The sequence below is a fragment of the Lutra lutra genome, chromosome 17, assembly GCF_902655055.1.
Source record: "Lutra lutra chromosome 17, mLutLut1.2, whole genome shotgun sequence".
Lineage (NCBI taxonomy): Eukaryota > Metazoa > Chordata > Mammalia > Carnivora > Mustelidae > Lutra > Lutra lutra.
In genome coordinates, this window is record NC_062294.1 from 55259596 (window position 1) to 55273911 (window position 14316).

At 38.9% G+C, this 14316-nt stretch overlaps 1 protein-coding gene across 1 annotated transcript in view; it reads right to left on the reverse strand.

Moving 5' to 3' along the window:
• Positions 1-322: 322 nt before the first annotated feature.
• LOC125088877 (zinc finger protein 345-like) overlaps positions 323-14316 on the reverse strand; it is a 44334-nt gene continuing 30340 nt past the window's right edge. The window contains exon 5 of the mRNA XM_047710471.1: positions 323-4159. Within this exon, the coding sequence (XP_047566427.1) occupies positions 2370-4159 (1790 nt within the window). The 3' untranslated portion in view covers positions 323-2369. The remainder of the gene's footprint in view (positions 4160-14316) is intronic.

Below are 14316 nucleotides of genomic sequence, written 5' to 3' on the forward strand. Positions count from 1 at the left end.
GAGGACACTCTCACCACAACGCAGGCAAGTAAGAATGTTTGAGATGCCTGTGTAGGTGGAGATAAAACTGGGGATAAACAGAAATGGGGATCTGTAGATCACTAGGAAAATAAACAGGTGTAAGTTGTTTTTCTAATTCCAGGGAGTCAGTTGTGCAACCCAGGAACGGCATCCTCTCTCCACATGCAGAATTCATGCCAGTTCTTCATCCTCTGTACTTTCTCTCTCTTAACTAGGGCTACAGTATCACTCCTACATACCAACCACCATTGTACATGTACATTTACTTTATAGAAACATGAAAACAACATCCACACATATGAAGTGGGGCACATACCTTTATTAGGGGCCAAGGTAGAGTGCTTTAGAGTCCCTGGGGAAGTCCAGAGAGCCTTTCAAACTAAAGTAGGTTTAAGTAAGCTCAGTGGGAGTCTTCTCTGAAGGACACATAAGGGGAAGGTCGTGGGAGACAGTGGTTGCTCAGAAAGGTGGACTGGGAATGTCATATGAGAAGGTACATTAACTTCTGACTCTGCAGCTTGTTATGTAGGGAATGCACTAGTAAGATCGCCTTGTGTCATTTAAAGTCCCCTGCAAAACTCCTGCCTACACGAAATGTATGCTAAGTAGCATTGTCATGGAGTACTTCAGTTAGTCGATCAGTGAGACCCATATACCATCTATAATATATCCGTTCTATTACCCCACTGGTCCCAAGGAGGAGAAAATGATACAATAAACTAAAGGGAAAACAATCACACATTAGCTACACATTAAGGCCACTGAGAAAACGGATTACTAGATATAGTTCCACTCTGTTGCCAAAAAGGTGATAGATACAATCAGTTATCTACAACCTTATATAAAATGACATAGGTTAACATTGGTAATCAGATAACACTTCACTCGTTACATATTCATGTTAACATGATAAAAACCATTATGTTTTATTAATTAAAAAATATTAAGTTCACAACAGTCTAAGTTATGCATTTCAATCCCCTCTATAATCCTTACTCAAAATACAGAATTTAAGCATTAAAAAGCATTCAAGTGCTGATATAATGATGTGGAAGTAGTGATTTTAGTCATTTTCAGGTGTGAGATCATTTGCAACAAATGTGGATGTATGTCATATCAGGGAAGAGTTACATGTCCTCTTTATGATGTCTGTGAGGATTTCTTCCTTTCAACCACATCCACTAATATTCTCTACCTCTAACTATTGCTATCGTGAGGATACGTCAGTATTTTATTGGATTGCCACCACTTCTGCCTCAAATACCAGTTGCTAAAATATTTTATTTATAACATTCAGAAAATCCTTCAGTTTTAATAATGAAGATGATGTTCCGAACATCTTTTCCATGACAACTGTCATTAAAGTTATAACCACAAACAATATGTCCATTTAGATTTTCTTCATATATTATATATTATACTGTCCATCTTCCATGGATAATTAGATATGTGTGAGTCCCACCTAATGAAGGAGAAATCTCATCTTTGATGAAGCAATAATCAGTCACATAATTTCACACATACTAAAAATAAACGTATTCTCTGAAGCAACTTGAGGGTAAGTATACACTAATATTTGCTAGACATAAATATCAGATAGCGCCCATGTAAAAAAGAAATTGAAGTTAATTAGAACTATGCAAAAATCTATCCACTTAATCTTTTGAAGCATAACAGCACAGACATTTTTGTAACAGTTTAACTTGGTTATTACTCCTTATCATGAATATTCTGATGTAATGTCAGAACAGACTGACTGTTGCAGTGCTTTCTACTTGACTTCTGTGACATTTACTGATATCTAATGTTCGGTTACATATATTTCTAAATATTTAGGTCTTTCAAATTACTTTCTTTTATGCACTCACGGGAGTTTGCTAAAGTGTATATTTAAAATGAAGGTCTCTCCTCATTCATTAAGTTTGTAGGGTCTGAATCTAGTGTCAATTTTCGGATATTAAGGATTGAATTCCAATTAAAGGCACTGCAAATTTCTCTATATTTCACAGCTTCTATGCTGTATGAGAACTATGATGTTTAGTGAGTTGAGAGTTCCAGCCAGAGGCCTGACACATTCCTTTACCACTGTAATGTTTCCCCTCAGTATGAACTCTGATGCTGAGTAAGGGTCGAGCAATCCTAGAAAAGTTTTACCACATTCTTTACATTTCTAAGTTTTTTTCTCCAATATGAATTCTCTGATGTTCAATAAAGCTTGACTTCTGATTAAAGGGCTTGCCAAATCCATTATGTTTGCAAAACCCTTTCCAATATACATTCTCTGATCAAGTCAGACTTTAGCATTGCTTAAAGGCCTTGACACGTTCTTTATTTTGGTTAGGATTCCTTCAAGTATGAATTCTGTGATGTCTAGTCAGGTGTGAGTGCTGGATAAAGGTGTCACCACATTCTTTACATATGTAAGGTTTCTCTCCACTATGAATTCTGTGATGCCGAGTCAGGTGTGAGTGCCGGTTAAAGGCCTGGCCACATTCTTTACATATATAAGGTTTCTCTCCAGTATGAATTCTGTGATGTTCAGTAAGCTTTGATTGCTGGTTAAAGGCCTTACCACATTCTTGACATTGGTAAGGTTTCTCTCCACTGTGAATTCTGTGATGTCGAGTCAGGTGTGAGTGACGGTTAAAGGCCTGACCACATTCTTTACATATGTAAGGTTTCTCTCCAGTATGGATTCTGAGATGTTCAGTAAGCTTTGAGTGCTGGTTAAAGGCCTGGCCACATTCTCTACATATGTAAGGTTTCTCTCCGCTATGAATTCTGTGATGTCGAGTAAGGTTAGAGTGCTGGTTAAAGGACTGACCACATTCTTTACATATGTAAGGTTTTTCACCACTGTGAATTCTGTGATGTTGAGTAAGGCTTGAGTGATGGTTAAAGGCCTGGCCACATTCTTTACATTGGTAAGGTTTCTCTCCAGTATGAATTCTGTGATGCTGAATAAGGTTTGAGTGCTGGTTAAAGGCCTTTCCACATTCTTCACATTGGTAAGGTTTCTCTCCAGTATGAATTCTTTGATGTCGAGTAAGCATTGAGTGCTGGTTAAAGGCCTTTCCACATTCTTCACATTGGTAAGGTTTCTCTCCAGGATGAATTCTGTCATGTTGATTAAGGTGTGAATTGTGGATAAAGACCTTGCTACATTCTTCACATTTGTAAGGTTTCTCTCCAGTACGCATTGGCTGATGTTGAGATAGTGTTGTGTGCCAGTCAAAGGCTTTACCACATTCCTCACAAATGTAAGTTTTCTGTCCAGTAGTGACTGTGTTATGTATGTTTAGTCCTGATGACTGGCTCAACATGTTTCCTGTTTTATTACATCTGTGTAAATTTTTTTCCATGTGAATTCTCTGATAATCACCCACACTGGAGGACTGGTTAACAGATTTCCCACATTCATTGTATTTACAAGGATTCTCTCCCATAGGGATATTCTTATGAATAATCAGGTTGGAGCTTTGGTAAGAGACTTCCACACATTTATCACATTCATAATGATTCTCTGGAAAATGAGTCCTCACATGTTTATTAACATTTGAACCCTCGTTAAATTTGTTCTCAGAGTCACCACACTGAGCAATGTTCTGGTCATCTTGTAGTGTTGACTCCTCCGTGAAGGACCTCTCCAATGGACCCCACTGAGCACTTTGTTCTTCATTTTTAAATCTCTGATTTTCAGAAATATTTGACTCAGTCAATCCAATCCTACTTTCAAAATGGTTCAAATAATTATTTTCAGCATGAACTAAGCAACTTTCCAGATTTTCCAAATTTTCATTCTCCAGATGTGTATGTTTGACCATTTGATTTGAGCCCTTGCTTATAGAAAGACACTGCTTTGCAGAAGTAGCAGACTTAAGAAGGGATGTTTTCCAAAGTGTTTTATATCCTTCACCATTTTGGGCAGTCAGATTCATATTACGGACCGTAGTCTCAGTTTGGTTATGTCCTTCATGATATCTTTGATGCTCTTCACTTTCCCCATCATTTTTCCAGTCTATCATTAAGTGTAAATTCTCAAGGGCACTATGTTTATATCTACCCACTGCCACGTTTTGGAAAGAAGCTTCTATGCACAGCTTTGGCAGGAAACTCTGGGTGCCATGTGAAGATACAGCTGAAAGATATCGAATAAGAGAAAAGTAAAATCATTCCACTTACTATTCTTAGATGAATATAATGAAAGCTTCTAATATGCAAAATTAAAATCAATCACAGAACTTCAGCAATATGGCTGAGAAAGAATCATCAGGACTTCATTCCTCCAAGGAGACATAAACTTGCAGACAATGTACAGACCACAAAGGCTATCACACAGTTCCAAAGTATAATGCTGAAGCACAGATCATGATCCTGTATCTCAAAAAACCAGGAAAAGTGCCACTGACCCCAAAATTAGCAGAAGGAAGCAAATTTAAACTTAAAATAGAAACCAACAAAAGAGGAGATAGCAAAAACAGGAAAACATCAACAATAGGAAGATTGCATTTTCAGAAAAGATCAACAAAATCGATATACTTTTTACTAAATAAAGAATGGAAGAGAAAATACTAAGTAAAATCAGAAGTGAAGAAGTGAAAGCAGGCACAATATAACCGATACCCTAGAAATAAAAACAATTATAAGAGGTGATGATGGATAATTATATGACCACAAAGAGGGATCAAAAAAACTTGTGTAAATCTCAAAACGTATATAACATACCTGACTCCATTATGGAGAAATAATTTGAAAAAATAAAAATATCAAATCATCTACTATTAAGTAGATTGAAAAAGTAATAATAATTCAAAAAACAAAAAAACAACCTCCCAACAAAGAAAGTCCTGTACCAGATAAATTCACTGGATAATTCAAACATTTAAAGAGAAAGCACTTTAAATCTCCTCCAACATTTTCAAGGAGTGAAGCGAAAGGAAACTATCAAGCAATCTCTGTGACACCAGCTTTACCAGGTTATCAAAGCCAAGGAAGACACCATGAACAGAGAAGACCAGAAACTACTACCTATGAGGAGTAGTTATTCTAAGTCCACAATAAAATAAAGCAAACTGAATCAAAAGCACATTTCACTATTTTACAACATAATCAATTGAGAATTCCTCCTGAAGTTCAGGGTCTTTTTAACATTTGGAAATCTATAAATTCAAGAGTTTGCATTAACAGAACGAAGGCCAAACATGACATGTTCGTATTAACTGATGCAGAACATGAGTATCATGATTAAAATCACTCAAGAGCAGGAACAGAAGGAAACCACCTCAGTATAACACAGGCCATATAGGTGCTAAAAGCTGAAACCTAACGCATTCAATAGTAAAAGACTGAATGCTTCTCCTCTATGACCAGAAACGAGGTAATGGAGTGACGTCTGCACTTCCATTCAATATAGTACTGGATATTCCAGTCAGAACAATCAGGCAAGAAAAAAATACGTCAAAGGAATCCAATTAAAAAAAAAAAAGAAAACTAACTGTTCACAGATGACATGATCTATAGAAAACCTTAAGGAATGCCTATTTTTATTTGCATGCAATTTTACTGTTTGGTCATCACTTGTATTATTTATTTCTGCTAATTTTCCACAGTAGCCTTTCAAATTTCAATTTTTTAATGCTACAAATGCCTGATTAAAGGAAAAAAAGGGTTCAAATAAACAAGGTAACGTTACACTACAAGGAAATAGAAAAAGAAGAAACATAAACATCAAATTTAGTAGAGGAAGGAAATAACAATGAAAAATCAAACAAATAAAGCAGATCAGAATAAAAAGTAATATAACACTGAAAGTCTCTTTCAAAATTCCAATGCCCTTTTCTTTGGCAGATCAAAACCCCTCTTAACATTCATGTGGCTGTCACAGTATAACACCCCCAGAATAATTTTCAAACTTAAGAGTACGTTGGAGGCACTACACTCCCTGATTTAAAACATAGTACAAAGCTATAGTCATCACAATAATGCACCACAGACATAGATACAGGGATAGCTAACAATGTAGAGACGAGCTACACCTGTCCTTATCCAATGTTAATGTGAAGTGAAGATCCTGTCAAAACTTATATTCTGGGGCGCCTGGGTGGCTCAGTAGGTTAAGCCGCTGCCTTCGACTCAGGTCATGATCTCGGGGTCCTGGGATCGAGTCCCGCATCAGGCTCTCTGCTCAGTAGGGAGCCTGCTTCCCTTCCTCTCTCTCTGCCTGCCTCTCTGCCTACTTGTGATCTCTCTCTGTCAAATAAATAAAAATCTTAAAAAAAAAAAAAAAGTTATATTCTGATTTGGGTTTCTAGGTGGGATCTGAGTTTCCACATTTCTCAGGAGCTTGTAAGTGATGCCGTATCTTAGTTCACGTGCTACACTTTTATATTCCAAAAATAAAAAGGATGACTTTGAACGTAAAGAATATTGTGGAAATTACTTTTTTTTAAAGATTTTTTATTTATTTATTTTATTTTATTTATTTATTTTATTTATTTATTTGACAGACAGTAAGCAGAGAGGCAGGCAAAGAGAGGAGGAAGCAGGCTCCCTGCAGAGCAGAGAGACCCATGCGGGGCTTGATCCCAGAACCCTGGGATTATGACCCCAGCCGAAGGCAGAGGCCTCAACCCACTGAGCCACCCAGGCGCCCCTGGAAATTACAACTTCTAATACCAAGAACAAAACAACAATTCTTCCTCAACATTTACTACCCACTACATCACATGGTAACATGTTTTCATAAATTCACCCATGAATCCACACTAACCTATGCAAACAGTAGAGGTGTTCTTCACCTTTCAAAAAATATTGTGGCAAAACTTCAGTTACAGTACATCCTGAGTTTTACCCCAGATTGTCTGAAACTGAATTGCTCTGAGACCAACAGACCACTAGACAGAAGCATCCCTAAAAGAAGGCTCACAGCAGGTTTCAAAGTGACAGTGGGAATGCAAACATGACTAAACCACAGAACATATCAACTAAAACAGGTAAGTAAGGATAAAACATAAAAGAAAAAATTATAGGGGTGCCTGGGTGACTCAGTGGGTTAAAGCCTCTGCGTTCAGCTCAGGTCATGATCCCAGAGTCCCGTGATCAAGTCCTGCATTGGGCTCTCTGCTCAGCAGGGAGCCTTGCTTCCTCCTCTCCCTCTGCCTACTGTGATCTCTCTGTCTCTGTCAAATAAATAAATTTTTTTTAAATTACGAATTCAATAAAAAAGAATAAAAATGATAGACTAGAGGTTTTTTTTTTTAAAGATTTTATTTATTTGACAGACAGGATCACAAGTAGGCAGAGAGGCAGGCAGAGAGAGAGAGAGGTTTTTTGTTTTGTTTTGTTTTTATTGTCACTGAAACAGAAATGCTGGGCACCTGGGTGGCTCAGTCATTAAGCGTCTGCCTTCAGATCGGGTCTGCCTTTGGCTGGGGGCCTGCATTGGGCTCCCTGCTCAGCAGGAAGCCTGTTTCTCCCTGTCCTACTACCCCTGTTTGTGTTCTCTCTCTCTCTCTCTCTTTTTTTTTAAGATTTTATTTATTTATTTGACAGAGAGAGAGAGAGATCACAAGTAGGCAGAGAGGCAGGCAGAGGGGGGAAGCAGGTTCCCTGCTGAGGAGAGAGCCCGATGTGGGGCTCAATCCCAGGACCCCGAGATCATGACCTGAGCCAAAGGCAGAGGCTTATTAACCCACTGAGCCACCCAGGCACTCCCTGTGTTCCCTCTCTTGCTGTCAAATAAATAAATAAAATCTTTAAAAAACAAACAAAAGAAAGAAACTGAGAAATGCTTTCAGTGATAAAAATTTTGAATATATTTGTGGATGAAGGTTTCTGTGTCTTGTGAAAACACCACAGAGACAAACACACAAGAATAGGAGTAAAATTACTATCATTTTTGAGTCTTGTATAGCATTCAAAGTATCTGTCTCATGTAGCTTTTGTGCGGAGTTTTACAATTTTAAGGCAATGGAACATTCAGGATGCATGTTTTCTTTCTCTAGAGCAACAGAGAAGCGATAAGAAATGCTATGTCTGCGACGTGAGTGTGGAATAAAATGGAAATACACAGGGCCAAGCTATTGTTTATTTATAATCTCTACTTCAAACAACGGTATCTTCAGCCAACACAGGAGAGAGCCTTCCCTTTCAAAGCAGACTACAAAGCAAATCAGAGAAGGGAGTTCCCCTGATTAAGTAAGACAACTTATGCACATCTTTCAGTAAATTCTCCCAAAGCCCATAATAATAAATGAGAATAATTATTAACCTTCAAGTGGAGGAATCCAGCAGAGGACACAGAGGAAATGAAGCATATGAATCTGTAATGGGTCACACTGATGACAGTGCCTGACAGTCTTCAAAGGACACATAGTAACTACTGGGAAATAAACGTCCAGGAGAGCAAGTGCATCATAAGCTAAACGCACACATGAAAGTTCCCCTTTTATTCAAATATCAAGCCAAATATACTGCCTGTAATAGTGTATATAAGCTCTGTGCTTCGTGTGTGATCACGGGCCTTCACAGGCTCCTCCTGGCATTCTGATCAGCTGAATCACAAAGACTTGGTCCGGAGATCCAGACTTGGGAGGCTAACCGATGTGTAAGAGTCGTGGCCCTCCCGCCTCCAGCAGGTGCTTCATGATGTCCGCCAGGGTCCCCAAAACACTGCAGGCTTTCTCCACTGCAACACAGATGGACTGGGAGTTCAGAGTCCAGTCCCAGTCCTCATACTGACTGATGTCCTGTCCAATTTCTGTCTCTCAAGAATAATGTTCTAGTCTTTCCTGAGAGTGCCCATAGCACGGTACCTCTGTGTATAAATGTCACTGTCCTAGTCAAGTGGACGGGGAACAAAGTTCATTCAATGCCAGGGCTGAATCTCTGGCTCCCTTAGCTCATTTATCTCTCAGGTTTAACCAAAGAATGACAAAAATTAATTCCTTTCTTGGTGGTGGAAAAATAGAAGAAAGAGGCACATCTCACATGGGAACCAGGAGACTAAATCGAGGATGCGTGGAATCCAGGTTAAGTTCAGTCAAGGGCACTAAGTGTGTTTTTAAAAACAAAAGCAAACCAAACACTATTTCTAGAATCTGAAGCACACCGTTGCATCTGGGCAGTCCGACTTTGAGAATGTAGGCTCCGGACAAAATTGCAGGTCTGCATGACCGAAGATGAGCAATTTAAAGGGACCCTAAACACAGGGAAGAGGCTAACCCTGGAGTCCTTCCCTCACTTCACTTTTCATTCGAGCCAGCTCCACCCCTGCATGGTGGACTTCATCAGCCACCCTACTCTGGGCCTCTTTTATTTCTCCTTCTTCACGTTCCCATGCCAGAAGCATTTGTGCAAACAGCTCTCACACGGACAACTCACACAGGTGCAATCTGGGTACAACGCTGATTTCTGAGCTTGGACCCCACAGATGACACAGATTTTTAAAAATATCAAGGTTTCTCTACACTTCTACTAATCATCAGTGCTTCATGCTATAGGATCTCTTCTGTTTTCATGTCAGGCTTCCTCCTAAAAACTGACTTTGCCTAACAGGAAATAAAATCTGTTGCAATTTCCAGCATCCTCAAAAAAGAATCCACTTACATAGGTATTTGGCCCTTATTACATAAAGGTTAATGACAAGAGATGAGAGACAGAAAATATACAGTGCAGGGAAAACTAGTCAAGAAGCTCTCTCAGAAATGGATGTGCTTCCATGTATGTGCTAGGCTGCTCAGGTGTGAGGGCTCCAGGCTCTTCCATGTCCGACTCACTGCTCTGCTCTGTTAGGGACCGTCTCCTCCAGCAGTTTACCTTATCTCCATTGCGTTACAGAAAAATTTGCTTTCCCAAGTCTATGTCCTATTGTGAATACATAGGATTAGATGAGCTTCATTTGGAAGAGGTTAGCTTTCTTTACATGCAAGATCTAAAGAAAGTAGTTGGAACCTATTAGGTAGATGCGCATCTTTGTCTGGTTTGTTTTCTATTAAGGCATCACTGACACAGATTGTTACGCTGGTTCAGATGTACAACACAGTGATTTGACAACTCTGTAGGCTCTACCACGCTCACAAGTGAGCTACTGTCTGTCACTGTACGATGCTCTAATACCATGGAATATTATTCCTTACGCCGTATCCTTTATCACCATGACTTATTCGTTCTGTAACTGGAAGCCTACACTTCCCACCCCCGTCACCCGTTCTGCCCATCGTCCCTCTGCATTTCACGCCGGCAACCAGCACATTGTTAAACGTATTTATGGGTCTGTTTCTGCTTTTTGGTTGTTTCTTGCCACTTATGACAATGTGGATAGACCTAGACGGTATTATGCTATGTGAAATAAGTCAAAGAAAAAACACTGTATGGTTTCACTTATATGTACAATCCAAACAACAAATGAACACACAAAACCAGAAACATACCCATGAGTATCTATTTTGTTTTGAATAAAGTCCATGGATAACCTTGAAAACTATAAAAATTCTAAGACTACACACATTTTATAATGTGACAAATTGGCTTCTAACAATTTTCCAGCGCTGGCAGAAGACAAGAGATCCTGGATCAAAGTCCAAGGATCTTACGGCTCAGGTCACCGTCATCTTCTTGCTCACATGAATTTCACTTACCAGCCTCCCAACCACAATTCATACATGTGGACACTGCACATGCAGTGGGTCTGTGTCACATCTGTGAGACTCTGAGCATAGGGAATGACAACATATTAAAGGAACAAAGAGCACATCTGCCCGCACTGCGCCGTTTCATTTGAGGGAGCCCTCTCCATTTACCTATGCAGTAAACAAATTCAGTCCTCTACCCATGAGCAAGGTAGTATCATATTTTCCCAAGCCTTTTTATACACACACATCAATGGAAAAACAATGAGAATAAAACTTTCAGTGCTTCTATCCATAACACCTGCAGAAACTGAAACCCATTGAAAATCACATCCCAATAGTATCCACCACTCAGTTTGATCCCAGCTTGGATCCTGCTTCATTTTCCCATGTGTATACCGCCTCATGAAACGCTCATTAATCTTACACAGCATCCAGGATAAACGTACACAGTTTACACCAGGAAACATTTTTCAAGGCTATGATCCTCAGGATACAATACAGAAGAATCGGATGAGCTGTCACGCTCCCTTCTACAATGTCCCTGTGGGCCCTGCATTCAACCAGGTGAAGAAATCACAATACCCATGAGGGTCTACCTTAAATTTCTGTCGCGATCTTTCTAAGGGAGATGCGTGAAGGAAGAACAAAACTGTGCAAAAGCATACAATTTCCATGTATCTGAAAAGATGCGAGTGTTCTGTACTCTTAACCAGGCAAAGCAGGTCCTAGATACAGCAGAATCATGGCTATTTCAATAAAAGGGATGAGAATTGGAAAACACAGGAATTAGTGCAGAGGAGTACCGCAAAGCTGTTCACCAACCATCAATAGGGAATATTAAAAAGACCAACACAGACCTAAAAGATGTAGGAGATTGTGTAAAATGAAACAAAGGTGGTCACAAGGGCAAAAGGAGGAACTTAGGTAAAGAACATTGATTCTATGAATGCACTTGACACACGGCTTGTGTCTCTCCTGGATCAACATCATGGAAGCACACTGGTCCCAATCACGAGCTCGTAACATGATTTCAAGAATAGTAACAATACCGTATACAGCAAAGGTATGATTTGGTTCTGATATGTACAACAGTATCCAAAATACATTTTCCTTCATATTTTACTGCTCATTTGTCAGTGACATACAACAGAAAATTAAAAACTCTTGTACTTGGAAGCTTCTACTTCAAGCTCCTTCCAGCAAGCATCCAGAGAGCTAATGTTAATGATCTGGAAGACACCGGAGACGCACACCGTATGTATCACACTGCACATACCCCTGGCCACTATGTAAACATGCAAAACAAGTATCCACCCAAAACAACCGGAGAAATCATTTCACCCAAAAGCTGTCATCGTTGGTGGGAATTTACTTTAGAGTCAATGACCACTGAGTTGTATATACTCACATGTCTGGCAATAAAATCTGTAGAACTTAACCTTCACCCGCTGAACTAAAGAGATAATGATATAACAGCTACCAGCTTGTCAAGATTCCTGCTACAGTGTATAACAAGCAGATGCATGTTCATTTGCCAAGACCCTGGAAGTCATTTTGCTATGGGGATACAGGAATAATTCACCTGAGCAAAGAGACCCATGGAGGTTTTTTGACCTCAAAACTGACATTGAGTACCATGGTGCTACGAGACTGTAAACATAACTAGAGGCAGGAAAAGATGGAGAGAAATAGTGGGAGAAGTCGGCTCCAAGACTGAGGTGACTTTTAATGATGTCAAGAAATGACTTTGGTAAGCAAATTGAAAGAAAGCACAAATACGACATTTTCAAAATATATTTCAATTTGTTATTAAGTATGATGGGGAAAAAAGGAAAAAAGAATAGAAAATGTCAGTCACTACATAAACCACACAACACATTCAATTTTAATAGATTTTTGATCAGAACTGTAAAGATAATGATTTTTTTTAAAAAGCACAAAAGGAATCTATTTCTGTGGTCTTGGTATAAGGAAAGATACCTAAAAATGATAAAAATCACTAACCATGAAGGGTGAACTGATAAACTGGCTACATTAAAATTAAGAACATCTCTGCATCACAAGCTCAAGAGAACAAAAGAAAGATATAGAGAGAATACAAAGGACTTAACTCTCATCATATATATAAAACTAAAGACTGAAGAAAAATACACAGTAAAAATGGGCACAATGACCAATTAAACACTTTGAAAAAAAGACTGGTATCCAAAGTTTAATGCCCAACATCATACTAACAGGAAGTGACAAACAAAAACAAAAAAAGGAAATAAAACTAAGACTTGGTTACATCACACACCAACCAGAAGGCTACCGTGATGGGGCACCTAGGTGGCTCAGTTGGTTAAGTGCACTTTCGACTCAGGTTATGATCCCAGGAGTCCTGGGATCGAGTCCCTCATGGGGCTCCCTGTGGAAGGCAGAGCCTGCTTCTCTCTCTGCTCCTCCCCCCACTCATTCTCTCTGTCTCTCTGGGAAAAATAAATAAATAAAATCTTAAAAAAAAAAAAAAAAAAAAAAGGCTACAGTGAAAATGACATAAACTACCAAGTTTTGGAAAGACTGCGGTAAGCCAGAAATCCCATACACTGCTGGTGGGTGTGAAGATCGTTACAAGTATTTTGGCAAAGTGTTTGTGAGTATTTATTAAAGCATAACGCATTTAAATATATTTACTAACAATTCACCCCCATGTATATAGCAAGGAGATAAGTGTGCATGTTTCAATAAAAGACAAATTACAGATTTTACATGTCAGTACTAGTCATGACAGTTGTACACTGAGAACCACCCACATGTCCAACAATAGTAGAACAATGCAGTTAGTGGATATTCACACAATGGAATTGGAACCTTCCATTCTAATAAATGATGCACAGTAATATAAAGTAAATAGAGATAAACTCACAAAGAATAGTTGGAAAGAAAAAAAAAAAAGCCAAATATAAAAAGGTTCCTGGGGCACCTGGGTGGCTCAGTGGGTTAAAGCCTCTGCCTTCGGCTGAGGTCATGATCCCAGGGTCCTGGAATTGAGCCCCGCATCAGGCTCTCTGCTCAGCGGGGAGCCTGTTTCCCCCCTCACTCTCTGCCTGATTCTCTGACTACTTGTGATCTCTGTCAAATTAAAAAAAAAAAAAAAAAACCTTAAAAAAAAAAAGAATTCCTGTTGTTGATTACATTTATATAAAGTACAAAAATGAGGACAGCAATCTCTTGCCTTACAGGTCAAAAGAGTGCTGAACTTTGGGGAAAGTTAAGTTACTGAGGAGCTCAAGGGGAATTTTATAGGATAAATAATATTGTTTCTTGATCTCACTGGCTTACAGAGATATGCTCAGTTTATGGAAATTACATTGAGCTGTTTACTTGTGATTTCCACATGTGACCTTACTAAGAAAACTTAATGGCTCAGTGGGTTGGGCCTCTGCCTTCGGTCATGATCTCAAGGTCTTGGGATAAAGCCCCACATCTGGCTCTCTGATCAGTGGGGAGCCCGCTTCCCCCTCTCTCTCTGCCTGCCTCTCTACTTGTGATCTCTCTCCCTCTGTCAAATAAATAAATAAAATCTAAAAAAAAAAAAAGAAAGAAAGAAAAAGAAAAATTCATCATCAAAAAAATAGATGTAAATAACTAAATATTATAATGTATATGATGATAAGCTGAAATT